At 56.3% G+C, this 26,420-nt stretch overlaps 1 protein-coding gene across 1 annotated transcript; it reads left to right on the top strand.

The window, feature by feature from the left end:
* Positions 1 to 163: 163 nt before the first annotated feature.
* On the top strand, positions 164 to 24,724 carry Pcnx3 (pecanex 3). Its single transcript, XM_051145917.1, has 37 exons — positions 164 to 279; positions 645 to 916; positions 1,212 to 1,910; positions 2,274 to 2,461; positions 2,729 to 2,828; positions 2,947 to 2,986; positions 3,067 to 3,162; positions 3,658 to 4,785; positions 5,391 to 5,514; positions 5,596 to 5,774; positions 6,206 to 6,296; positions 6,681 to 6,816; positions 8,682 to 8,803; positions 9,825 to 9,978; positions 10,217 to 10,249; positions 10,478 to 10,649; positions 10,748 to 10,858; positions 11,571 to 11,662; positions 11,809 to 11,918; positions 12,093 to 12,198; positions 12,315 to 12,407; positions 12,534 to 12,684; positions 13,688 to 13,832; positions 14,144 to 14,321; positions 15,740 to 15,848; positions 15,963 to 16,092; positions 16,515 to 16,573; positions 16,669 to 16,884; positions 17,508 to 17,761; positions 21,700 to 21,930; positions 22,075 to 22,178; positions 22,416 to 22,563; positions 22,659 to 22,889; positions 22,974 to 23,248; positions 23,542 to 23,675; positions 23,756 to 24,054; positions 24,131 to 24,724. Exons 3-37 carry the CDS (start codon positions 1,758 to 1,760, stop codon positions 24,323 to 24,325), a joined length of 6,087 nt encoding a protein of 2,028 aa, XP_051001874.1. The 5' UTR covers positions 164 to 279; positions 645 to 916; positions 1,212 to 1,757; the 3' UTR covers positions 24,326 to 24,724.
* Positions 24,725 to 26,420: the final 1,696 nt, after the last annotated feature.

Genomic DNA, 26,420 nt, shown 5'->3' with positions numbered 1-26,420 from the left:
GAAGAGAAAGTGCCCTGCTGAGCCGAAGCTACCTTTTCTCAGGCTAGTGCCGTCGGCCCCGACAGCTCCGACCCCGTTCCCTTCTTCCTCCTCCCTTTGTACTTTGGCCCCGGGGGCGGGAGGCAGAGGTGGAGGGTGGAGTTTCACTTTTTTCCGCTCTTCTCCCTCCTGCAGGAAACAGCATCAGATGACGCGGGCGGGTTGCACCGCTCCCCTCCCGGAGGCTCCCGGCGGCTGGGCCCGGGAGTTCCCGGGGAGGTTGGCCAAGAGAGGTAGAAGGTGGGCAAGGTAGTCCCGACTGCCCCCCGACCCCACCATCACAGCTCTAAGAAGAAAAGCCTTAAGTTAGGTGCTTCTCTGCTCAGGGTCAAAGTGGATCTCGCCAAAGACAGAATCCTTGGATCTCAACAACATCGCCCTGTGCTTGCCCCAAAACCCAAGTCTGGTCTTGGCTACGAAGTTGCAGAACTCTTTTAGCCTCGTTCTTTTAACCTATGAAGTAACAAGATACCCAGCTTTTAGGGGAATGGGGATAGGACAGATGGGAACTTTAGAATTGGCTTACACTTGAAGCTCTTGGAACCACTTAAATTCTCTTCCTTTCACCTGAGAGACAACCCACTTTTTCGTGTCCTTTTCCCAAGAGGCAGAAACCTGAAACTGTTGTCCAGAACTCTGCCCAGGATTGGATTCGGATTAGAAGAGCCTTCTACAACCTCTTCGTTGGTTGATCTCGCTTGCCTTGTGTCTGTCACTTTAAGAAAGGCTAGTGCCATCCTGTTCGACTACTCAGGCCTGATTAGAATCCTTCTTCCTCTAAGTTCTGACCCGGAAGCAGAGGAGGCGCAAGCCCATCGACGACCGTGACTTACGGTCTAGCACTAAGAGGGGCGGCTCGAGTCGGGGGTGTGACCCGGTAACGCAAACTGGAAGTAGCCCTGAGGAGTCCCAGCCTCCAGCTATTCCCCGCCTCCTACAATGCATTAGAAAAGCTTTACGCCGACCCTTAAGCCGTTACCCAATGGCGACTCATCCAGGCATGCGCATGCGCCAAATCGCTCCCCCCCCCCCCTTTTTTTGGAGGCGGGGGTGGGGGCTTTCTAGAATTTGACTGCGCACACGCCTAAGACACTGCTGGATCCCGTCAAATCGCTACTTCTCTGCGCTTGCGCACTTTTGTCCTCAGGTTTTCCTTTTCCGGGTCCCAATAGGTTCTAACGGGCGCATGCGCCAGGGCAGGCTGGCCGCTCGCGGCTCCTTCTTCCGGCCTCCCCTTTGCGCCGGCACCGGTAGAAGCGGGACGAACGCCGAGCCCCAAAAGAGTGACCTGCGACCCCGGAAGTGGACCTCAGGGTCCCAAGGCTTTCCCCAGTCCGGAGCCAAGGGACCTATCACCGGCACTCCGAGAGCACCTATTCCACGCCCACCTCTGGATGCCGCCGACGGGTGCCCAGCCCGTGCCCTGCTCCTGCCTTCAGGCTCGGCCCCTCCCAACAGTTCGGGGCCACTGGAGGGGGCCCAGGCCCCGCCTCTGATGCAGTCTCACCTCTGTATCCCAGCCTGATCCGGCTAACTGCCTGGGCCGGCCCCGCCCCCTGTCCGTGCCCTCGCCCCACCAATCCCCTCCCCCGCTGGGGGAGGCCATGGCGTGAGATCTAAGTCGGGCCCCGGGACCCTCGGGCGCCAAGCGGGGCATGGGCCGGGGGCCGCCCCCATGAGGGTCCCGGGAGGAGGGCGTGCGCAGCAGCGGCTGGGCCATGGGGTCTCAGGTGTTGCAGATCCTGCGCCAGGGGGTGTGGGCCTCGCTCACTGGCGGTTGGTTCTTCGATCCGCATCAGAGCACCTTCTCCAACTGCTTCCATCTCTATGTCTGGATCTTCTTGCTCATCTTTCCCTTCCTGCTGTACATGGTGAGAGGCTGCCACCACTTGTGACTACTGGGAGAGGGAGGGCAGCCTGGCAGGGATGGGTACCACATCTTGAGTCCTAGGGTGTGCAGTGAGACCAGTTTGGAGTAGAGTTTGGATATGTATAGAGGGAAGACCAAGCCTTTCCTACACGGGGTGACATTGAGCGCCCATTCCATCTATTTCTTCGGTTAAAGAGAGGGCTGCTCCTAACGGGGGTGGGGAGGGGGTGGGGCGGAGTTTGTACTGTTGCATGGAGGGGTGATGAAGTTCTTGATGAATCCTAGAGATGACAGTGGTGGCAGGTACACCCTCAAGGGACGAATGCTTTCGTGAGAAAGGACCCAACTTAATTGTCCTCTCCAGGTCCTGCCCCCCAGCTTGACGGTGGCTGGAGTGTACTGCCTGGTGGTAGCTGTCATCTTTGCTACCATCAAGACTGTCAACTATCGCCTGCATGCCATGTTCGACCAGGGCGAGATTGTGGAGAAACGCAACTCTACCATGGGGGAGCAGGAAGAAGAGGCTGCCCAGGGGGACAGCAGTCTTCCCAGGTGAGTAGGGCATGGTGGTCTTCAGGGATGGTTTCTTTGTGCTTGGGCCTGTGTCTGTGTCTTGGGAGGTAGAGAGGGCCGAGGGAGTATTGGCTCTAAGCACTAACTGCAGTCGGTCTTGGAGCTATAAACGGGAACCTTGAGGAAGGAGTGTTAAGGTTGGCGGGAAACAGTAAAGAGAGAGGAGATTAGCTGAGAGCTTCTGCTTAACCAGTAAAGAGAGAGGAGATTAGCTGAGAGCCTCTGCTTAACCGTTCTCTGTGGCAGAGACCCTGGTGTGGAGATGACAGTGTTCCGGAAAGTGAGTTCCACACCCCCTGTACGCTGCAGTTCCCAGCATTCCGTGTTTGGCTTCAACCAGGTTTCGGTGAGTACGCGCAGCCTGGGCTTCTCACTGTGGTCCTGGGTACCAGTCCCTGCTGCGGGCCTGTTCCAAGCCTGCTTCTTGCTCCATTCATTTGTGCTCTCTCTTATTTTAAAATCAGGAATTGCTGCCGAGGATGGAGGACTCTGGTCCCCTCAGAGGTAGGTGGCTGCTGCTGTGGGCTGGATGGTGGTGGTGTGACACCAGAGTCCCTGTGACAATTCCAGTGCTGTGGTTACAGATATCAAGGAGCTGGTCCGGGAGCAAGGCAGCAACAATGTGATTGTAACCTCCGCCGACCGAGAGATGCTGAAGCTCAGCTCTCAGGAGAAACTGAGTGAGTGGGTAGGGGTCTGACAGGAAGACCGGATATCTTGTGATCGCCAGTCCCAAATTTGGGCACCTTGTTGTACTCCTGGATGGGATAACCTTGTTGTTTCTCTTGTGGCCATATCCGGGGTGGAGGTGGGGGTGGGATGGGGTGGGGAGGGGAGGGGATGGTATGTGTGGGAGGGTGTGGGGTGGGGAGGGCCAGGGGAGGGTGTGGGATGGGGTGGGGAGGGGAGGGGATGGTGTGTGGGGAAGGGTGTGGGGTGGGGAGGGCCAGGGGAGGGTGTGGGATGGGGTGGGGAGGGGAGGGGATGGTGTGGGGGGGAGAGTGTGGGGTGGGAAGGGGCAGGAGAGGGTGTGGGGTGGGGAGGGCCAGGGGAGGGTGTGGGATGGGGTGGGGAGGGGAGGGGAGGGTGTGGGTGGGGTCAGGTGGAGAGGGTGAGACCCCTCAGTCACCAGCTCTGAGTGCCTTCCTCTTACCTTACTTCCTTTCTTCTAACAGTTGGAGACCTTCCGCAGACACCCCCAGGGGTTGTCCCGGACCCCTCTCTCCCCAGTACAGATTCTCCTGAGCGGTCTCCCCTGGCTGGAGATGGTGTTCCCTGGGGTGGGAACAGTGTGGCTGATACTCCCATGAGCCCCTTACTGAAGGGGAGCCTCAGCCAGGAGCTAAGCAAGAGCTTCCTGACGCTGACCCGGCCTGACCGGGCCCTGGTGAGGACCAGTAGTCGACGGGAACACTGTCGGGGAACTGGAGGCTACCAGCCCCTGGACCGGAGGGGCTCAGGTGACCCCACACCCCAGAAAGCTGGCTCTTCCGACTCCTGCTTCAGTGGCACTGACAGGGAGACTCTGAGCAGCTTCAAGAGTGAGAAGACGAACTCTACGCACCTGGACAGCCCGCCCGGTGGCCATGCCCCCGAGGGCAGCGACACAGACCCTCCTTCGGAGGCGGAGCTGCCTGCCTCCCCAGATGCCGGGGTCCCATCAGATGATACACTTCGGTCCTTTGACACAGTCATTGGAGCAGGGACGCCACCAGGCCCAGCTGAGCCACTCCTGGTTGTGCGGCCCAAGGACTTGGCCCTGCTTCGGCCTAACAAACGAAGGCCCCCCATGCGAAGACACTCCCCACCTGGCCGTGCCCCAAGACGGCCCTTGCTTGAGGGCTCAGGCTTTTTTGAAGATGAAGACACCAGCGAAGGCAGTGAGCTGAGTCCAGCATCTAGTCTCCGGTCTCAGCGCCGTTACAGTACTGATAGCTCCTCATCTACTTCTTGCTACTCCCCAGAGAGCTGCCAGGGTGCAGCAGGGGGTCCTCGGAAGCGGCGGGCCCCTCATGGGGCCGAAGAAGGAACTGCTGTGCCCCCTAAGCGACCCTATGGGACCCAGCGGACACCCAGTACTGCCAGTGCCAAAACTCATGCACGGGTGCTGAGCATGGATGGGGCAGGGGGTGATGTCTTAAGGGCTCCCCTAGCTGGCTCCAAGGCCGAGCTGGAGGCCCAGCCAGGAACGGAGCTGGCTGCTGGTGAGCCTGCTGTGCTGCCTGCTGAAGCCCGCAGGGGACCTGCTGCCAACCAGCCTGGCTGGCGGGGGGAACTGCAGGAGGAAGGTGCTGTGGGGGGAGGTAAGTGTTGACCCCATGGGTGAGGCTGTGGGCAGTAACCTGGGAAGTTTGGGTAGAGGGCAGGCTGCAAGAAGGCCTAGTAAGCAGCAGCTTAGCCTCCATCTCAGGAGGCAGATGGACATGTACTCAGTGGCTAGGAACTTTTGGCCTTGCTGGGCAGTGGTGGTGCATGTCTTTAATCCCAGCACTTGGGAAGCAGAGGCAGGCAGATCACTGTGAGTTCAAGGCCAGCCTGGTCTACAAAGCAAGTCCAGGATAGTCAAGGCTACACAGAGAAACCCTGTCTTGGAAAAAAAAGAGAAAAAAAGAAAAAAAAAGAAACGTGGGCCACACCTCTTGGGTCAGCAGTGCCCAAAGCCTGTGGTTAGCACCTGAGCACATGTTCTCTGAGGACATCGTCTGCCCACCAGTGGGGCGGCAGGCCATTGTCATCCTTTTTCTAAGATGAGGATACTGAAGCACGAATGGCTGTAGATGTTCTGACAGGGCTCCCGAGACCGAGTGTTGCTGTTCTGAGTCTCACCGTTAGCTTCGTTCTGGGGTATCTGTTCCAACCCCATCCCTTTCAAGCCTGTCACTTACGCTTGGAGCTTCTTTCTGGGCAGCCCCTGAGGAAACAGGCCAGCGGGAATGCACCAGCAATGTGAGGCGAGCTCAAGCCATCCGGAGACGACACAATGCAGGCAGCAACCCTACCCCTCCGGCCTCTGTTATGGGCTCGCCACCTAGGTGAGTCTCTGCCCCCTGGCTGCAGGGCAGAGAGGGCCCACTGGCTCTTCCTGGTGCTAACTGAGGACTTACCCTGTCCAGCAGCCTGCAGGAGGCTCAGCGGGGCCGGGCTGCTTCCCACTCCCGGGCACTGACTCTTCCCTCTGCTCTGCACTTTGCCTCTTCCCTGCTGCTCACCCGAGCTGGCCCCAACGTACATGAAGCCAGCAATTTTGATGACACCTCTGAGGGTGCTGTGCACTATTTCTACGACGAGAGCGGTGAGCCCTTTCCCAGCCAGCCTAGTGCCTCTCCATGCCTCCCACAGGCGTCTGTGGCTACCCACCCACCCAGGAGCACTGTTGGTCGATGATGGCTCCCTTGGCTCTGTGGCAAGTGCTTTACCTGTGCTGCCTGATGTCAACCTTGCAGCATCTCTGAGGAGTGGGTATCACCATCCCTGCTCTGCTGACGAGGAAACCAAGGCACACCTGAAGCCACAGGCTGGGCTAGTGGTAGCACAGAGCCATACCCAAGGCAGGCTGACCACAGGGCCCAGGCTTTTGATCTTTAGGCCCCTTCCTATCTAATACTTGGTCCCTAGGGGCTGGGCCGGCATGGCAGGGGACAGACCACAGGGCTCCTCCTCGTTTGTTGGCCCCGATGCCCAGTTAGATCAGTCCTCAACGGTATTACTATGCCTCCGTCCCAGGTGTGCGGCGGTCCTATACCTTCGGCCTTGCTGGAGGTGGCTACGAGAATCCTGTGGGGCAGCCAGGGGAGCAGGCAGCCAACGGGGCCTGGTGAGTCTCTAGGCAGGGCTGCTTGTGTGCTTGGCAGGCTGCATTTCTGGGAGTCCCTGAGCCTAGCGTCCTTTGCTGTGGTGGGGCAGCACAGGGCGGGGAGGGAGGAGAAGACCAAAAGGAAGCTGAGGGCATGCGGTCATGCTGGGCTTCCAAGTCTTTTAGGAAGCACAGTACTGGCTTCCCGGGGAGGAGGGCATGGAAGCACAGCTTCCGAACATAGGCCAGGGCCTGCAGAAGAGACACTCCTGCTGACTCCATGCTCCTGGGCCTTGGCACCCTGGCCGTGGAGTGGGTGTCCTTGCCTGCTGGGTCTCAGCTCCCATCTCATCAAGATCCAGGCTTTGTCCCTGGCCTTCCCCTTCATCGCTGCTGTACCCACAGGGACCGTCACTCACATTCCTCCAGCTTCCACTCAGCTGATGTGCCTGAGGCCACAGGAGGCCTGAACCTGCTGCAGCCCAGGCCAGTCGTTCTTCAGGGCATGCAGGTGCGCAGGGTGCCCCTGGAAATCCCAGAGGTGAGGAGCAGCTTTGAAAGGGTTGTGCGGAGGGAAGGGGACAAGGTGCATGTAAGCAGATGACTAAGGCTGGCCTGGGTAGATAGCCTGCCTGGGCACCACAGAAGAGATGGATGACCCTAGGGGCCAGCTTGGGGGTGCCACTGTGTCTCCATCTTTAATGGCTTGGCAGAGGTTGCACAGACTTGGAGCTGAATGGCTTCCAAAGTCCTGTGTTTCCTTATTCTGTAAATGTCTGGTGTATACCTCTCTGACCCCAGAGCAGGAGCAGCCAGCAGGATACTGGGTGTTTTACAGTGATACTTGCAGAAGTGGCAGTTCAGTTTGTCCTGTGCCTCAGCTCTTATCCCAGCTTCCCCAGAGGCTGAGATAGGAGAACCACATGGGCCAAGCTCAATGGAAGGCCAGCCCCTGGCAACATAGTGGGATCCTGCCTCTATTAAAACACTATCCACAAACCCACACCTCCAAACAAAAACACCACCCCAAACATGCTCTCAGAGTTCAGAGGATAGTCCTGGAATAGACTAACCCAAAATCTCTAACATCTTAGATCCCAGGTGGACCGTGAACACATCTATAATCCTCCATGGGCCCGTGTGTGTGTGTGTGTGTGTGTGTGTGTGTGTGTGTGTGTGTGCGAGCGCGTGTCTGTCCCTGTCCGTGTGGTGTAATGGGATTAAATAGGAGGCAGGTGCTCTGTTAGCAGGCGACTTTCTCAAGCCCCTCTTACTATTATTTTTGTTGTTGTTGTTGTTGGCTTGGTTTGGCTTTTGAGACAGGATTTCTCTGTGTGGCCTTGGCTGTCTTGGACTCACTTTGTAGACCAGGCTGGCCTTGAACTCACAGCAGTCCAACTGCCTCTGCCTCCCAAGTGCTGGGATTAAAGTGTGTGCCACCATGCCTGGCTGCTATTCCTTTTTTATCTTGAGACAGTCTCACTAAATGACTAGGCTGCCATTAGCCTTACTCTGTAGCACAGGTCGGCCTTGAATTTGGGATCCTTCTGCCTCAGACTCTTAAGTACCTAAGGTTCCAAGTCGTTGCTGCTAGGCGTGACTACCCTTCCTTGATACATTTATTTTGTGTAACCATTATGTGTGATTGACAGCATCATCCTTGCTGCCCATCTAACTGTAATTTACAGGCAGAGCTGGGCCTCTTTGGGCCCTTGGTTGCACCCTGAAGATGTGTGTATGTGCCTGTGTGTGTGTCTGTGTGCACACATGCATATGCATGCTTATACACGCAGGCATATCACAGCATGCATGTGGAGGAGTCAGTTTTCTCTTTCCACCTCAGAGTCCAGAGATTGAAGTCAGGCTGTCAGGCTTACGGGACAGGTGCTTTTAGCCTTTGCGCCATCTCTCCATAAATGCTTGTTGAATAAGGGTACACCCAGCCTAAAGAAGCTAAGTACTTTCCTCAGAGACACACAGCTCTACTCTGTCCTCACAACCAGCCGGTCCGTGCTCCTCACTGGGATTGTCACAGTGACAGTGGTGGCACATCCTGGAGGCGATATCATTTGTGCTAGGTCCCGAGGGACAAAGTAGACGTCCATGAAGATGCTGCCTGAGTGGGGAAGATGGACATACTTTGGGGACTCAGGCACCTGGCACCTGTCACAGCAATTGAGCTGTGTCCTAGGAACCTATAGGAGCATGCCCTTGTGATGAGAGTCAGGGCAGGCTCCAGGGCCAGGAGACAGCCAGGCCTTGGCGTGCTGAAGCTCTTGCTCAGTCATCAGACCAGTGTGTTGGGGGAGGGGCGGCGTTAGGTCATGGGGGTGGCGGGGCTGATGGCCGCGGCTGTGGGGACTGCAGTTTGACCTGCTGGACCAGGACTCCCTGCACGAATCCCAGGAGCAGACATTGATGGAGGAAGCACCACCCCGGGCCCAGCACAGCTACAAGTACTGGTTTCTTCCTGGCCGTTGGACCTCTGTGCGCTATGAGCGTCTGGCCCTGCTGGCTCTGTTGGACCGGTGAGTACCTACAGGATTGATTCCCACTCCCCAGAAGGTGCTGAGACTCTGGCTGTCCACACTTGTGGAGATGATCACGCCATCAGAGACCCTAAGTGCCTCAATGGCTAGAGACCATAGAGAGTTTCTTTGTAGCTGCTGTAGTGGGTTTTTGTAAAAGGCTATCATAGACTAGGCTGGCTTCAGATTTGCTATGTAGCTGAGGCTGGCCTGGACCTCCTGGTCATCTTGTTTCCACCGCCCACGTGCTGAGGTTACAAGTGTGCACCACTGTATCTAGCTTGGTTTCTGCTTTTTGTTCTTGAGACAAAGTCTTATTTGTATCCTAGACTGGCCTGAACTCTGTAACTCAGGTTGATCTAGACTTCAAGGGATCCTCTTGCCTCAACCTTGAAAGTTCTAGAACTAGAGGTGTGAACCTTCACTCCTTGTTGCAGTGGGGTGCACAGAGGTGGGGTGTAGTGGTTACCCTCCTTTCCAGGACTTTCTCAGAACGAATGATATCTTACCTGCTCTCCACTCCAGAATCAAATTTTTCGCTCCTTCCATTGCATTGTGCTGTGACCTAAACCTTTCCCGTTTTCCAGAGGGGAAACAAAGGCCAGAAGAAAGTCAGATAAAGAAGCCAGATGGCTTTTGATTGCCATCAAGGAGTTGGGCCTATGTCCCACATGCTGGCTTCCTGTCCATCGGCCTGTGTCACTCCTGTGACTGGGGACAGGAAGGGTACTGCCCATGTACACATCATGGCACCCTTGCAGTGTGCACACGCTCACGTCAGCATGGGCAGGAAATGGATGTGGGTGCGTTGAACTCTCAGTCTCTAGATGGCCAGTGATTGGGTCTCAGGGCAGGAACAGGATGGTTTCTCAGAGCAAGTGCAGACTGCTCTGAACCCCCTGTGAGGCCAGGGGTTTGGCTTTTCAGAGGCCCAGAGGGTGGGTCTTTAGGGCTGAGTCCTGTCTCCCCGATTCCTTAGAAACGGTTGGGAAGCCATGTCCTGACTCACATGTCTTCGTAGGACACGAGGGATAATGGAGAACATTTTTGGCGTTGGATTGAGCAGCCTGGTTGCCTTCCTGGGATACCTGTTGCTGCTCAAGGGCTTCTTCACTGACATCTGGGTCTTCCAGTTCTGTCTGGTTATCGCCTCCTGTCAGTACTCCCTGCTCAAGGTCAGCCTGGCTCCCCGAATGCACAACCTTCCTGGGCGATCCGTTTTCCCTTGTTCCAGCTGTGAGGGGAAGTAGAGATAGTCCCCCATAGCCAGCTACCCATCTGATAAAAATAAACCCTGAGGCTCAGGACAGTATAAGGCCCTGCCTTGGTCACTGCTGGAGCTGGGAGGTCTCGGTGCTCCCACCCCTCTGCGGGCACCAATTCTTGTTGCCAACACAGCCCCGTCTCTTCCAGAGCGTGCAGCCTGATGCGGCATCTCCCATGCATGTGAGTACCTGTGGGGCAGTGCTCTGGCCAAGGGACTATGGGAGAGTCTGAGACCAAATGCGAGGCCGTGGTGGGAGAGGGGCGGAGTTCCCTCACCACCTGCTTTGCTCCCATCTTCCCCAGTTTTCCAGCTTGGATGTGGCCAAGCCTGGGGCATGTCCAATGTGTGCACATGCCAACAGGGTGGTCAGTGGGGAAGGCCCCAACCCTCACTGGCCCACTCTCTAGGGCCACAACTGGGTGATTGCATACAGCCGGCCCGTCTACTTCTGCATCTGCTGTCTACTCATCTGGCTGTTGGACGCCCTGGGTACCGCTCAGCCCTTCCCACCTGTCTCTCTCTACGGCCTCACGCTCTTCTCTGCCTCTTTCTTCTTCTGCGCCCGAGATGTGGCCACTGGTGAGGCGGGACAAGATTGACCCAAAGGAGTGAGTCTGGAGGGTGGGCCAAGGCGAGGCTGGTGGGCTAACTGGGCCTTCACTCCCTACCTCCTGCAGTGTTCACCCTGTGCTTCCCGTTCGTCTTCCTCCTGGGCCTCCTGCCCCAAGTCAACACCTGCCTTATGTACCTCCTGGAGCAGATAGACATGCATGGCTTTGGGGGCACAGGTATGTGTTTATATGTGGTAAGGCACAGCGTGGGACCGGAGGCTCTGCCCGCAGGTTGGGTCTACAGCTCTCGTTCCTTTTATTATTGGTTTTTGGTTTTTGAGACAGAGTTTCTCTGTGTAGCCTTGGCTGCCCTGGACTCACTTTGTAGGCCAGGCTGGTCTTGAACTCACAGAGATCACCTGCTTCTGCCTCCCTAAGTGCTGGGATTACAGGTGTGTGCCACTGCGCCTGGCCAGCACTAGTTATTTTTTGGAGTTGTTTGTTTGTTTTTGTCCGAGCCAGGTTTTCTCTATGTAATAAGCCCTAGCTGTCCTGGACTCGCTTTGTAGACCAGGCTGGCCTGGAACTCACAGAGATCAGCCTGCCTCTGCCTCCTGAGTGCTTGGATTACAGGCGTGCGCAACTGCCTCTGGCCAGCTGTAGTTCTTAAAAGAGCCTTTTCCTGCATCTGTAGCCTGGCTGCAAGGGACCTGTCCTGCCTTTCCTTCTTTCTTTTTTTTTTTTTTTTTTTTCTTCTTTTCTTTTTCTTGTTCTTCCTCAGGCAAGTGGTTTTAAGACCCACCCAGAACTCTAGAAGCTCTGAAGGCCATGTTTAGGAGAGTGGTGTCCTGGGAGGTGTTCTTGTGGGAATTGAGGGCCAGTGGGACAGGTTGAGATGGCGATGCCCATAGGTGAGAGCTGGGCTTTACCTGCTTCTCTCTGCTCACAGCCGCCACCAGCCCGCTCGCTGCCGTCTTCAGCCTCACCCGAAGCCTGCTGGCTGCATCCCTGCTTTATGGCTTCTGCCTTGGGGCCATCAAGGTAGGAGTGCCTACAGGGGCTGGGCATGCTGAGCCCCATGGGGTTGTTGGGACAGGTTGGGTTTAGCCGTGGCTTCTCATGGGGGACAACCCTGGTCTTCCCAACACTTCTGTTCACCCCTGACCAGCTTGGCCTCTCTCCTTTAGACACCTTGGCCAGAGCAGCACGTCCCTGTCCTCTTCTCAGTCTTCTGTGGCCTGCTGGTGGCACTGTCCTACCATCTGAGCCGGCAGAGCAGTGACCCCACTGTGCTCTGGTGGGTGATGAGCCTATCTGCGCGCGCACGCGCGCGTGTGTGTGTGTGTGTGTGTGTGTGTGTGTGTGTATGGCTGGAACTTGGGCAGTCACTGCATGTAGCTGGGACTTCCAGAATCTGTGTGAGGAAAGGGCATTAGTGCATGCCGTGGCCCCTGACTCAATTTCCCTCCAGGTCACTAGTCCGGAGTAAGCTCTTCCCTGAGCTGGAGGAGCGGAGCCTAGAGACAGCCCGGGCGGAGCCCCCAGACCCGCTGCCTGAGAAGATGCGGCAGTCGGTGGTGAGGGGCGGGGACTGACACGGGTGTGGGAGTGTGGGATTCTGGCAGGTCTGGGTCTGGGAAGGACACGTGACCTCACGCACCAGGCAGTCAAGCTGTTTCTCCTGGCTCTGCAGCGAGAAGTCCTGCACTCCGACCTGGTGATGTGTGTGGTGATTGCCGTGCTCACCTTTGCCATCAGTGCCAGCACCGTCTTCATTGCCCTGAAGGTTTGTGTGGTGCAGGTCATCCCCTCTTGGTTTTGATAAGCACCTGCTGGAGAGGACCCTCTAGCCCACACTAGCCTGGTGGGCTGAGCCCCAGGCTGACTGAGCCTCTGGCCTCTCCTCCTGCAGTCGGTGCTGGGCTTCGTGTTGTATGCACTAGCAGGCGCTGTGGGCTTCTTCACACACTACCTGCTGCCGCAGCTCCGCAAACAGCTGCCCTGGTTCTGCCTCTCACAGCCTGTGCTGAAGCCACTGGAATACAGCCAGTATGAAGTGCGAGGTGAGCACTGCCTGCTCCCTTCTGCCCCATCACCTGCATTGGGCAGTCAGCTTGGAGCAACTCTAATGAGACCTGTGGTCTACTTGGCTGAAGACATCAGCAGAGAGCACCTGCTACCCACCCTGCTGTCCGCCCTCGCCATGCCTTCTTTCACTGCCCTGGAACGGTCTCTGCTGTACCTTACTCTGTGCCTTGCCCTTCAGCTCTCTCTAGTGGACAGGAACCCAACACGTTTAAAAAGGGGTTCATGTCCTGAATTGCCACCAGTGGGACCGAGCCATCTAGTGCTTGTTGCTAGCAATGTGAACAGTTTTGTGTCTGTGTATGCACATGACTGCATGCCTATGGGGGTCAGAGAGCAACCTCCAGAAGTTCTCGTGGGAGTTGAACTCATTAGGCTTGGTGGCTGGGCTATTTTGTCACCCGTTGTGTCCCTTTTTAAACAGATATACTTCCTTCCCTTTCCTCCTCCCAACCCTTCCCATGTGCCCATCTCTCTCACATCCGTAGCCCCCAGTTGTTGTTACATATGCAGCCAGCTCGGTCTATGGAATGTTACTTGTATGTATATGTGGCCCTTGTTTTTCTCAAACAGTGGCAAACTGTACTCTTTGGGCCAGCATCCCCGTCTGTCTTCCTCTCATTAGCTTGCCCCTAAGAAGGGCCTGCAGCTTGGGGTCACCCTGACCCCTCAGCCTATCCTACGTGGCCTTTGCCTATCTCTGGTAGGTGGCTAAGGGGTTTTCTGTCAGCTTTGTTTCCAAAGACAGCGAGAACAGCAAAGCCCCTGCCCTGAGCCTATGATGTGCTAAGTGGCATGTGGAGCCTCCGCCCCGCTGGCCTCTTCGTCCTCCTTTGGAGCTGTCCACCGTATTCCCTCCCCGCTAGCCAAAGTCTCCAGGAGCCCAGGACAGCACGCTGGCTTGCCCACCTTCCTGGGTGCTTTCTGGCCCAGGGCCACGTGGAAGGCCAGGCGCTAGCTGCCACCCGCCTCCCGTTGCAGGCGCCGCCCAGGTGATGTGGTTTGAGAAGCTCCGTGCTGGCCTGCAGGGCGCTGAGAAGTACCTCATCTACCCGGCTGTGGTCCTCAACGCGCTCACCGTGGACGCCCACACAGTCGTCAGCCACCCAGACAGATTCTGCCTCTAGTGAGGACCACTCTCCCCTCCCGCCATTCTCCTTTGCTTCCTCATTTGGTGGCCACTGAGGAGTGGGCAGTCCCTAAGGCTGGCAGCAAGCCAGAGTTAAAGTAGGAGCCCAGCTCTTAATGGGCTATTGGCTGAAGCAAATGTGCCCCCTTCACCTCATTTAGAGGTGCTGAACCTAAGAGTCACTGGCCCCCCTATTCTAGTCAATAGCAGGTGCCTAGGGTTGCACTGAGGCCCATTGGTGAGAGATGTGTGTCTGTGCCCACTCCTCCTAAGGCCCTGCCTTGTCTGAATGCCTGCCCCACCCACAGCTGCCGGGCATTGCTGATGACTGTGGCGGGGCTGAAGTTGCTACGCTCAGCCTTCTGTTGCCCACCCCAGCAGTACCTGACCTTGGCCTTCACCGTCCTGCTCTTCCACTTTGACTACCCGAGGCTCTCACAGGGCTTTCTGCTCGACTACTTCCTCATGTCCCTGCTCTGCAGCAAGGTGAGCTGGTGGCTTTGACTTAGACCCCAGGCTGATTAACAGACAGAGTAGACCTGTTCTGTGAGGAGGGAAGAATGTGTCTTGGACCTGCAGCCCTGTCGCCTGCTGTGCTGTACAGCTTTAACCGTGAGCCCATGCAGTGGCCTGGGGAAGGGGTTCCTCCTTCACTTCTCTCTGCAGAGATCGGGTTGAGGCCTCCAGGGGAACTTCCATCCTAGGTATTGGTGGCCAATCTGATCTCACAACCACCTTCGTCAGGATCAGCCGTATCAAGGCCTGACCTTGTTCCCTGAATACTGTGAAGCCTCTGAGCTCGATGCCTCTCCCAGTAGTATCCTGGAGCGGGTTCAGAGCTGAGAGTGTACATCTGAGAGCCTGGGTATATAGCTAGTCTCTTGGCTGTGAGATCCCTGAATCATCCGGGAGGCCTACCACCTGCTGTGGTACTGGGACCCACATTGGACCCTGACTGGGTTTTTTGTTTTGTTTTGGTTTGGTTTGGTTTGGTTTGGTTTTTTTGAGACCAAGTTTCTCTGTGTAGCCCTGGCTGTCTTGGACCAGCTTTGTGGACCAGGCTAACCTTGAACTCAGAGCGATCCACCTGCCTCTGCCTCCTGAGTGCTGAGATTAAAAGCTGACTTTTTCTTATTTTTGACTTTTGTTTGCTGGCAAGCTTTTGTACTTGTACCCTTCCACTTTTTTAAAAAACTTTTTTATTTACTAGAATTTGAATCCAGGGCCTTGGTTGTACTGGGCAAGCATTCTACCACTGAGATGGTCCATCAGCCCTCTTTGGTGTCTTGTTTTGAAGCAGTCTTACTAAGTTATGTAGGTGCTCCTGAGCTCATTCTACAGCCCAGGCTGCCTTGAGATTTGTGATCCTTTTGTTTGTTTGTTTGGTTTTTTGAGACAGGGTTTTTCTGTATAACCTTGGCTGTCCTGGACTTGCTTTGTAGACCAGGCTGGCCTCGAACTCACTGTGATCTTCCTGCCTCTATTTCCCTGAGTGCTGGGATTACAGGCGTGCACCACCATGCCCAGCTTGAGGATAACATTAAGTTGGACCTGGTTTACAGTTTCAGAGGTTTAGTCTATTATCATCATGGCGGGAAGCATGGCAGCCAGGGGGGACTTTCTCACAGAGCCTCTGCAGCCTCAAGGCCCGCCTCCATGGTGGAACACTTCTTCAAACATAGTGTCACTCCCTATGGGCCAGGCATTCAAACACAGGAGTCTATGGGGGACAAACCTATTCAATCCGCCACACATGGCTTTAGGTGTTGCAAGCCAAGTCCAGAAAGAATGGGCTTAGAGTGGTCTTGAGGTCGACCCCATGGGGCTGGTGCCTGGAGGCTTGGCCGATCTCACCATCATGTGTGACTGTGTGTTTTATCACTTCCATCTTGACGACCCTGCAGCTGTGGGACCTGCTGTACAAGCTGCGCTTTGTGCTGACCTACATTGCACCCTGGCAGATCACCTGGGGCTCGGCCTTCCATGCCTTTGCCCAGCCCTTCGCTGTACCACGTATCCAGCCTCTACTTGTCTCCTTGGGGGTGGGGGTGGGGGTGGGGTGGAGAGCTGCGCAGCAGAGGAAGGCGGGGGTCCCATGTGCCTGTCACCTCCTTGACTTGAGCCCAGACTCGGCCATGCTGTTCCTCCAGGCCCTGCTCTCAGGGCTTTTCTCTACTCCACTCAACCCCCTGCTGGGCAGCGCTGTCTTCCTCATGTCCTACGCAAGGCCCCTCAAGTTCTGGGAGAGGGACTACAAGTAAGTCTTCTGAGAGACAGGAGCTGGTGACCAGCGGGGAGGTGAGGCCTAGGAGTGCTGGCCAGACAGCACCCAGAAACCCACAGCAAGGGTGTGAGTGCTTGGCTTCAGTGGGGACACTTAAGGTAGTGAGTCTGGTAAAGGCCGGAGCCTCGTGGCGGCCGTCTAGCCTCTGTGAGAACCCACCCCCTCCTGGTTCATCCCTCCTGTGTGAGTCCCTCCTGGTTCATCCCTCCTGTGTGAGTCCCTTCATGCCTGTGAGATTCAGCCTCCTTATCCGTCAGGCGCAGTGGGCTGTCACGAGTGGCATCTGTTCATAGCTTGGGGATGTGGGTTCAGAGAGGAGCAGGGTGGAGCCTGAGGGGAGGATGTGCTGATGGGTTGCCTGGCCCTCCCAGAACATTGTTGCTCTCTCTGAACAGCACTAAACGTGTGGATCACTCCAACACCCGCTTAGTGACACAGCTGGACCGGAACCCAGGTGCGTAGCTACTTGTCCAGGAGCTCACAGGCAGGTGTCCCCTGGAGGGCACCCTCTTTACTTGACACATTGCCTATTTATGTTTTGGGTCCCAGGCGCTGATGACAACAACCTCAACTCCATCTTCTATGAGCACTTGACACGCTCGCTGCAGCACACCCTGTGTGGGGACCTGGTGCTGGGCCGCTGGGGCAACTATGGCCCTGGTGACTGCTTTGTCCTGGCCTCTGACTACCTCAACGCGCTGGTGCACCTCATCGAGGTTGGCAATGGCCTCGTCACCTTCCAGCTGCGTGGCCTTGAGTTCCGGGGTGAGCCACAGGACTGAGCTGAGGGGACAGTAGGGGCCAGAGCCTGGACTGGGAGACAACAGTTAGTGCTGTGTTGAGACTGCATTCTAGGCCAGCTCTGAGGCTGCTGGGTGATCTCAGGGAAAGTGCTCTACCTCCCCAAGCCTGGTTTCCTGGCCTGGCCTCTCACTCTGCAGTGACACTCATGCATGCACATACTGCCTTTGACCTCATAGGAGTCCAAGGATTACTGCTGAAAACTGAGACTCTGGTGCCAGCTTCCGGCCTGCTCTGGGTCTTACCTAGGCCCCTGATAAGCACCATGTCAGCACTGTGGGCAGCAGCTTCCATGTTCTCGGTAGCTCATCCTTTAGGCAGTGAGGGAGGCTCCATCCTTGAGGAAGTCACTCCTTTATACGTTTTGGTCTTTGCCTCCATAAATGGGGGAACTGAAGCCATTTTTCTCTGGCAATTGGGATTATGAGGAGAAAGAGTCTCACTTTGTCCATCCATTCATTTAGCTGCCTTTACACAGCGTCTCAAGGCAGGAGTTGGGTGGCAGCAGGTCTAGTGCCGTTTTGGGTACATGATGAGGCCAGTAGAGATTATCCTGGTGGCTCTGACTGGGCAGCCCTGTCTTGCAGGCACATACTGCCAGCAGCGTGAGGTGGAGGCCATCACTGAAGGTGTGGAAGAGGATGAGGGCTGCTGCTGCTGTGAGCCTGGCCACCTGCCCCGGGTCCTGTCCTTCAATGCTGCCTTTGGGCAGCGCTGGCTGGCCTGGGAAGTGACAGCCAGCAAGTATGTGCTGGAAGGCTACAGCATTAGCGACAACAACGCTGCCTCCATGCTGCAGGTGTTTGACCTCCGCAAGATCCTAATCACGTACTATGTGAAGGTATGGTGGATGGGTACTGGCTGGCAGTGGCTCCTAGTGAATTTTCACCTACTGCCACCGTGCCGAGTGCTGGAATATTGGGAGTCTCTTGTGGTCACGGGAAACACAGGACTCGGTTGAAGTGTTCCTCACAGTGCTACCATCAGACAGCAGGCCACAGAAGTCTTGGGGAGCAGATGTCTGAAGTGGGAGCTCCTTGCTGCCCCTTTTCAAAGGCCTCTTTGAGGCCCTGGGTGTGGAGGGTGGGCAGGCAGCACATTTCACGGGTCCCCTCCCTGGCTGCTGGGTCCAGCTCGGCCGGTTGGCTGAAGTATGTCTTCAGGAGTGGCAGCCCGGGGCTGGGAGTGCAGTAGCATGCCTGCCTGGCATGCCTGAGGCCCTAGATCCCACTCACAGTACCAAAACAAACCCAGCAGCCTTAGCAGGTCACAGCGGTGGTGCTTGCTGACAGTGGCCATGTGGGGTGACCACGGGAGCCCAGCAGGGCTGCATACCGAAGGTGCTGGGCTACCTCACCTAAGCTGGGTAAACTGCCACAGAACCTGGAGAAGACAGATAGCCTGGCACAGCAGCTGCCTTCTGCTGTGATCCAAGAATTTGGTAGGCCCAACCTGGACTTTGTGAAAGTGTCTCAGTCTTAGTCTCTCTATCTCTGTCTCTGTCTCTCTCTCCCTCTCCCCGCCCCCCTCTTTCTCTCAAAACTGGAGGTGGGTAGGGGATGGCCAGATGCTTGCCATGCAAAGCACGCGGATCTAAATTCAGATCCTGTGAAAGCTGGACATACTGGCATGCCCTCTGATCACTGAGCTGAGGGCCGGACACTGAAAGATCTCTCGGGCTTGCTGGCCAATTTGTTTAGCAAAATTGGTGAGCTCCACGTTCATTGAGAGACCTTGACTCAAAAACAAGGTGGAGAGTGGCTGAGGAAGTTACGCCCAATGGAACTTCTGGTCTCCATCCACACAGACACAAATGGTTTGCAGAGTGAAATGATTGGTTGGGCTTTGGCATTAGAATGTGATGGAGAGCCGGGCGGTGGTGGTGTACACGCCTTTAATCCCAGCACTTGGGACACAAAGGCAGGCGGATCGCTGTGAGTTCGAGGCCAGCCTGGTCTACAAAGCGAGTCCAGGACAGCCAAGGCTACACAGAGAAAGCCTGTCTTGAAAAAAAAAAAAAAAAAAAGAATGTGACGGAGCCAGCCTCTAGACTCAGGCCTGGCATCTCAGTCACTAGGTTTCCTGCCTTGTCCTTGGGGCTCCAAGTCAGCCCCCAGGGTATTGAGACCTGTTGAAAGTGGTGATTTTAGGGTCTTTAGGCAACCTAGAGTATTACCACTTGAGAAACAGGCTTGCAGGCCTGCGGGATAAAAGGAACAATAAGGTTTTGTGACAGTCAGAAGAGGGGCACTATGGGAGTGTCTTAGCTAATCAGGGCTTGCTTACCATTTCAGAGGATCCATGCACAGCACCATTGTTGCAAGGAGCGTGGTAGTAGGCAGGCATGCATAGCTGAGAGCTTATGTCTTATCCACATGACCAGAACTTTTGCAACTTCCAACTCCTAATCCTTCCTAAACAGTTCACCAACTGAGAACCAAACATCCAAACATCTAAGCTTATGCAGGCTTTCTCATTCAACCCACCATAGAGTGCGATGGGTCGGTGGTCACAGTCCCGGCCCCACAGGTCTCATGATCTGCCCTGGAACTGTGAGCACCTGCTGGGTTAGGTGAGCCTGCCTCACTGAGAGTTCCTTTAACCCTTTAAGGCAGACCAAGTCTGTCCTTTTGCCCAGAGTCATGTGTTGGAAAAACTGAGAAACCATAACTCCTCTGACAGTGCTAGGGAAGAGCAAGGCCAGAAGTGGTCCAGAGGCTCGTTCCCAACCCAGGTCATTCAGGCACCCCACCATTCCCACAGGTCACGTCAGGGCTACGTGTCCCCCACGTAGCTGTGCACCTGATACTGGCCAGGCTTAGGCTGGCAGACTGAAAGGGGCCTTGTTGGCTTTACTGTCCCTTGAAGAAGCGATGTGCCTCAGCCTGGAGACCTGAGAAGCTGGACAGCAGTGGCACCTGCAGATGTGATAAAGGCGTGTAGTGGTAAAGCTTGTAAGGACAGGCGGGGCAGAGGTAGCCGCTGTCCCAGAGCCCAGGCTGTGGCAGTATTTGCACCTTACGCTGAGGTACTTTTGCTCACATCTTGCCTTTCCTGTGGTCATCACTTAATACCAGGTAACAGAGGAAATGCAGCCTCTGGCTACAGCGCCACCGGCAGCCACGCCTCATGCTGGAGGTCTGCAGTTGTGGCATGTTATCTTGTATCCTTTGGTGACCCTTAGGAGAGGTAGAGCCTGCGTAATGGCCCCATCACAGCGGAACAGTCACCTTACCCCTTAGAGGCAGTGAGCCAAGTGCAAGAAAGCACCATGGTCCTGAGCCTGTTCATGTTCAGTGAGATGCACCTGGGCAGCGTTAGGATGCAGCCAGTTACAGAAAATGCTGTAGACAGGAGCTCTGACTAGAAAGCCTTAAACTGTGGCGTCATCTGGAGCGTGACACAGAGGGTGTGTCACAGAACATAGTGATAGTGTTAAAAACTGACTGTATTAGCACATGCCAGGTCTGCTCCTCCCTGACCCAGAAACAATGCTTGCTTTTTGAGTTCCTCAGGGGCTGCGGTGGTACCTGGACTTCAGAGATGTTCTCTTGGCATGAAAGTCAATCTGGAGACCAAAACTCATCCATTCAATTCCTGTTCCGTTATGTTAGTAAGACTTAAGTCAGCAGCCAGGCCTCACCAGACATCTTTCTCACAGACTTCTGCCAAGGCCACATCTGTGTAGGGAACTGATGGACACTTCCCCCTCCTCACATGCTGTGTGTAGTCACTGGTTCCATGCGCTCCAATGGAGAGCTGTTTGCACTTTAGCTCTTCCTGCCTCGTACCCTGGCCATTTTGTCCTGGCTCTTAGCCTCCCAATGTCCCACCACGGTCACCCTGCTGGGTTCCATGTTGCCCGGGAACTCTGTGTCGGTGGACAGCTGCACTGTCCCCCTAAGCCTGGGCTTCCCCACCACTTAGCCAGGCAGAGGGCCAACCCCATCAACTTCGGTTCTGGATATACATGGATTCCTATAACTTTGATGTTTGCCAGCTGCTGCGCTAGCTTGCCAGCTACCTCCTTCCCAAAGCTGCTCTCCACTTGCTCAGCCCCTGCTTAAACACCAAGAAGGCTCCTTAAGAAGAGCCAGACAAGCCAGGCGTGGTGGCGCACACCTTTAATTCCAGCACTCAGGAGGCAGAGGCAGGTGGATTGCTGTGAGTTCAAGGCCAGCCTGGTCTACAAAGTGAGTCCAGGACGGCCAAGGATACCCAGAGAGACCTTGTGCCTTTAATCCCAGCAGAGGCACATGGATTTCTGTGAATTCGAGGCCAGCCTAGTCTACAGAGTGAGTTCCAGGGCAGTCAGCACTACACCCAGATCAGAGGAGGTCTCATATCTGTTAAAGTAGTTTGCCTAAAGACCTGTGGCTTGGGTCGTGTAGGCTCCCTGGGCTGTAGGCAATGTGCTGTCTCAGCCTGACCTTTCTAGCCCTGAGAGGTAGGTATTGCAGTTTCTTCACGTTCCCGCTCAGTTTGCCCTCTTACGTGACATTACACTGGGCAAGACTGTTCTGTGTGTGCGCCTCCGTTCCCCAGAAGGGCTGGGTTCTGGGGATGGCAAGAAGGGGACAGCAGGCAGATCCTGCTCTGTAAGTGGGGTGCTTCCTGCTGCTTCTCACACTGTCCCAGGAGAGCAATCACTTGCCTACTTAGCTGGGCTGAGCTGCGGAAGCTGCAGCGTAGGAAGGATTGTAGCTTGGGCTGGAGTGCTTCCTCCCCACTGCTGGGACGGGTGGAGCTGCACCCCTGACACCTGCCGTCCTCTCCCAGAGCATCATCTACTATGTGAGCCGCTCTCCAAAGCTAGAGACCTGGCTGAACCACGAGGGCATTGCGGCTGCCCTGCGGCCTGTGCGAGCCCTCGGCTACGCTGACTCCGACCCTACCTTCTCCCTGAGTGTGGATGAGGACTATGACCTGCGCCTATCTGGCCTGTCGCTGCCATCCTTCTGCGCTGTGCACCTGGAGTGGATCCAGTACTGTGCCTCTCGGCGCAGCCAGGTCAGCTTACCCGTCCCTTAGATCTGCCCACCCCAGACTCTGGGCACCTGGACTTCCTGGGCTCTCCAGTCACACTTGGTGACTCCCACAGTCAGGACCCCAGTCCTACACTGAGCTGTGCTGACTGGGGGTTTTGTGCCATAGCCTGTGGACCAGGATTGGAATTCACCATTGGTCACACTATGCTTTGGCCTGTGTGTGCTGGGTCGCCGGGCCCTGGGAACAGCCTCACACAGCATGTCTGCCAGGTGAGTGCGCACAACCAACTGGGCATGCTGCTCTCCCTTCTGCCCTTCCCCACAGAGCTCCACCTTCCTGTTGGGAATGTGCCTTTTGGTGAGTCTCACATGGACAAGACTCTTAACAGTTCTGGCTTTGCCCACTCTTCTCAGCTCTGTGAGAGAGAGATTGGCTTCCTTGGCAAGATGGGGATCAGCCCCTTCTGGCTCTCTCTCTCCCTGTGCTCATATCTCCTCCCCTCCCAGCCTGGAGCCTTTCCTCTATGGCCTGCATGCCCTGTTCAAGGGGGACTTCCGCATCACCTCCCCACGCGATGAGTGGGTGTTTGCTGACATGGACCTGCTTCACCGAGTGGTGGCACCTGGGGTTCGTATGGCTCTCAAGCTTCACCAGGTAGGAGCAATGTGCCTGGGCAGAGAGGGGTAGGTGGGAGATGAAGCCTTCCCTAGGCCAGCACTTCTTGACCTCTGATCTCTGCTCCCAATCAGGACCATTTCACATCTCCTGATGAGTATGAGGAACCAGCAGCCCTATATGACGCCATTGCGGCCAATGAGGAGCGGCTGGTCATCTCCCATGAGGGCGACCCTGCCTGGCGCAGTGCCATCCTCAGCAACACGCCCTCCCTGCTGGCATTGCGTCATGTCATGGATGATGCTTCTGATGAGTACAAGGTCATCATGCTCAACCGGCGCCATCTCAGCTTCCGAGTCATCAAGGTGCGGCCCATGGCCTTACCCCAGCTTGCAGCCCAGGCCCCTCCTCAGTGTCACTGCCCTGACCTTGGGTGTGGCCCTCCATAGGTAAACCGAGAGTGTGTGCGTGGGCTGTGGGCTGGACAGCAACAGGAGCTGGTGTTCCTGCGCAACCGTAACCCTGAGCGTGGCAGCATCCAGAATGCCAAGCAGGCTCTCCGCAACATGATCAACTCCTCCTGCGACCAGCCACTGGGCTACCCCATCTACGTGTCCCCTCTTACCACATCTCTGGCTGGTAGCCACCCCCAACTGCGGGCGCTGTGGGGCGGCCCTGTCAGCTTGGGCGCCATTGCCCGATGGCTCCTGCGCAGCTGGGAGAGGTGAGCCTGGGCTGCCACCCTAGCCTGGGCAGCTTCATGAGGGCCTGATGCTCTGGGATCCCAGGGTGTCAGGGGCACTGAGATGAAGCCACCCCCTCCCAGGTCACAGCAGTGAAGTACTGGAGCCAGTGAGCTTGACCCAGAGAAGCCCCTTCCCCCCAGAGCTGTCTTGAGTGTTTTATGAACTAGGCAGCAGATTTAGAGACGAGAATCTTGAGACCCAGATCTTAGATGACCTGCTGTCCTAGGGCTCAGAAGGACCTCCTTCCCACTTCTCCCATTTCTCCACCCAGGCTTCATAAGGGCTGTGGCGCTGGCTGCAATAGTGGTGGTAATGTGGATGACTCGGACTGTGGTGGGGGTGGCGGCCTGACCTCCCTCAGCAATAATCCCCCCTTGGCTCACCCCACACCTGAAAACACAGCAGGTAAGTAGGCAAAGCTGGGCTGAACCTGTGAGTGAGACTGTAGCCCAGCTGAAGTCTTTGCTCTTATCTGTCTCCTACAGGCAGCAGTGAGCAGCCCCTCCCGCCAGGCCCTAGCTGGGGGCCACGGCCTTCCCTCAGTGGCTCTGGTGATGGGCGGCCCCCTCCTCTGCTGCAGTGGCCTCCCCCTCGGCTCCCTGGGCCGCCCCCTGCTTCACCTGCTCCCACTGAGGGTCCCCGGCCATCAAGACCTCCTGGCCCTGGTCTTCTCAGTTCTGAGGGGCCCAGTGGGAAGTGGAGTCTGGGAGGTCGGAAGGGACTGGGAGGCCCTGATGGGGAACCAGCCTCAGGGAGCCCCAAAGGAGGCACCCCTAAATCTCAGGTAAGGGGCCTACGGGAGGATGAGATCCCAGGAGATCTCAGTCTACTTGTCTGCTCATCGGCCTTCCTTTCCACAGGCCCCTCTAGACCTCAGCCTCAGTCCTGATGTCAGCTCTGAGGCCTCACCTGCCAGAACAACCCAGGACATTCCTTGCTTGGACAGCAGTGCTCCTGAGAGTGGCACACCCTCCGGCGCTCCTGGTGACTGGCCTGCCCCCGCTGAGGAACGAGAGAGCCCAGCTGCTCAACCCTTGCTGGAGCATCAGTACTGAGCAGCCTGGCTCTGCTGGCCTCATCCCAGGACTCAGTAACTGAGCCGCTGCTGGACCACAGAACTGGCTTTGGCTCCGGTGTCTGCACCCTGATCTCTCTTCAGACGGAATGTCAGAACTAAGCGACCCAGACTTCTCTTCCCTGATCTGTGGCCTGGATGCCCCAAATTGAGGCAGCAGCCTCCTAGCCAGGCCCTAAGAGCCAAACCCATGGGCTGGTCCCTTGAGCCCATGACCAGGACTGACTTTGCCCCTGGACCTGCACTGCCTATAAGGCTGGTCTCCTTAGACTGCACCTGGGGGGCCTGACGTGTGGCAAGGGTGGTTTTGTTTGTTCTTTGTCATTTTCCTTTTCCTTTTTTTTTTTTTTTTTTTTTTTCTGTGCTTCAGAGACACCAAATTAATAACACTATTTTTGATTTTGGTTGGCAGTTTCTTTTATGTAGAACAGGTGAGGTTGGTCAAGGTGGCTAAGGCAGGGAGGATGAACACAGAAGAGGATGAAGGATATGGGGTTAGTCTCTGCTGGATCCCCAAAGTCTGAATCGGGTGGGATGGGTTTCCTTCCTCGACAGCCTAGCTGATTTTCAGGTGGTCCTGGGTGTGGACAGGCTCTTAGCCCTAGTGGCTCATATATTCCTGAGCTTAGATCTTGACCAAAGCCTTACTCTGAACCTCATTTGTTCCAAGCTTAAAGAGGGTTACACCTAGTTGGGTGTGATGGCGCAGGCCTGTAATTCCAGCACCCAGGAAGGTAGATGCGGGCGGATCTCTTGAGTTCGGGGCCAGCCTGCTCCACAAAGCTAGTCCAGGATAGCGAAGGCTACACAGAAAAACCTGGTCTTGCAACCCTGTTTCCCCCACCCACCCATGATTTCACATGCATAGATTGTATTTGAGACAGGGTCTCACTGTACTCCCTGTGTAGATCCACTGGCCTCTGCCTCCAGGGTGCTGGGACTATGGTGTCCACTACACCTGTCCTACATGAGAAGTTTTCAGAACAAAAGAATGCCTTTGTAGAAGGTACCTAGGCCCAGCCTTGAACACCTGCTGTCTGCTGGGCCACGGTGGGAAACTAGGTGGCCTCCTCTAGCACTCCAATTGGTGTGGAAGGCAGGTGCATTTGTTCATTTCTCCGTGAGGGTACTGGCTGGCTGCAGGCTGGGACATGGGACTTCAGGCTGTCCTAGAGCCTTGCCCGAGGTCCCCACCCGTAGTGCTTCCCGCCTTAGACAGCTCCCGGGTAGTCCCGCCCCTCTGCCTTGCACCGCCTCCATCCTGGCCCCGCCCCCAGGCGGAGCGGAGGCGCCGGGAGCGGTGAGAAAGCAGGCAGCGGGACCTTGGTGCGGAAGACAGCGGCCGCCAGCGAGAGCCCGAGAGGTACTGGGGATCAGGGAACGGGAGGCACCGGGTTCCAGCTGGATACCTAACAAAGTAGCCTGGACGTAGATCCGTGTAGTGTGGGGAGGAACGGGACTGTTCGCTGCTTTCACTACCCGCACCGCCCACCCCCCCCCCCCCCCCCCCCCACCTCCTGCCCTAGTCCAGCCACGAGTCAGCGCGTCCAGGGTTCTGTCTCCTGCTGGCAGCTCCCACTCCCTCCTCTGCAGGAGCCACTGAGTGAATTCATTGGCTCTTGACTTCTCTCAGCAGTGCTGGCAAGTGCTCCTGCTAAGTGTGTGGGGCTCTCCTTATTTTGGGGCTCCCCTTCTCCCAGCGTGATCGCTTTCCCAGCCTGGTCTGCCAATCCTAGGTCTGGCCTGGGAGGAAACATCTGTAGCAGTCCCTGGCAACAGAAACAGGGTCGTGACCTCCAGATGTGCTGGGAAGCATCCAGCGCCTCCTCCTGGGGCAGCCAGGCCTTCCGGATCTGTGGGGGCGGGGCACTCCCCCCTTTCCCCACTCTGTGACACAGGCTGCAAGGAATGTCCTGGCCTCAATGGACCTTGTGTGAAGATGTGGGATGGGGGGCAGAGCCCAAGTACACCCCTTAAGGCAGGGCCAGAACAAGAGGCAGCTCCTAGGCCTGGCTGCACACATTTACAGAGCTGAGCTCATATGGAGAAGGGCCCTCACAGACCCCCCTCCCTCA

The sequence above is a fragment of the Acomys russatus genome, chromosome 5 (genome assembly GCF_903995435.1).
Source record: "Acomys russatus chromosome 5, mAcoRus1.1, whole genome shotgun sequence".
NCBI classification, from domain to species: domain Eukaryota; kingdom Metazoa; phylum Chordata; class Mammalia; order Rodentia; family Muridae; genus Acomys; species Acomys russatus.
Note: the sequence above shows the minus strand (reverse complement) of the source record. Positions and strands in the feature narration are given on the sequence as shown.

Coding starts and splice junctions, on each gene's coding strand:
- Pcnx3 (XM_051145917.1), top strand. CDS start 1,758: ATGGGGTCTCAGGTGTTGCAGATCCTGCGCCAGGGGGTGTGGGCCTCG. Junction 12,408..12,533: donor CCGTCTTCATTGCCCTGAAG/GTTTGTGTGGTG, acceptor CTCCTCCTGCAG/TCGGTGCTGGGCTTCGTGTT. Junction 23,676..23,755: donor CACACCTGAAAACACAGCAG/GTAAGTAGGCAA, acceptor TGTCTCCTACAG/GCAGCAGTGAGCAGCCCCTC.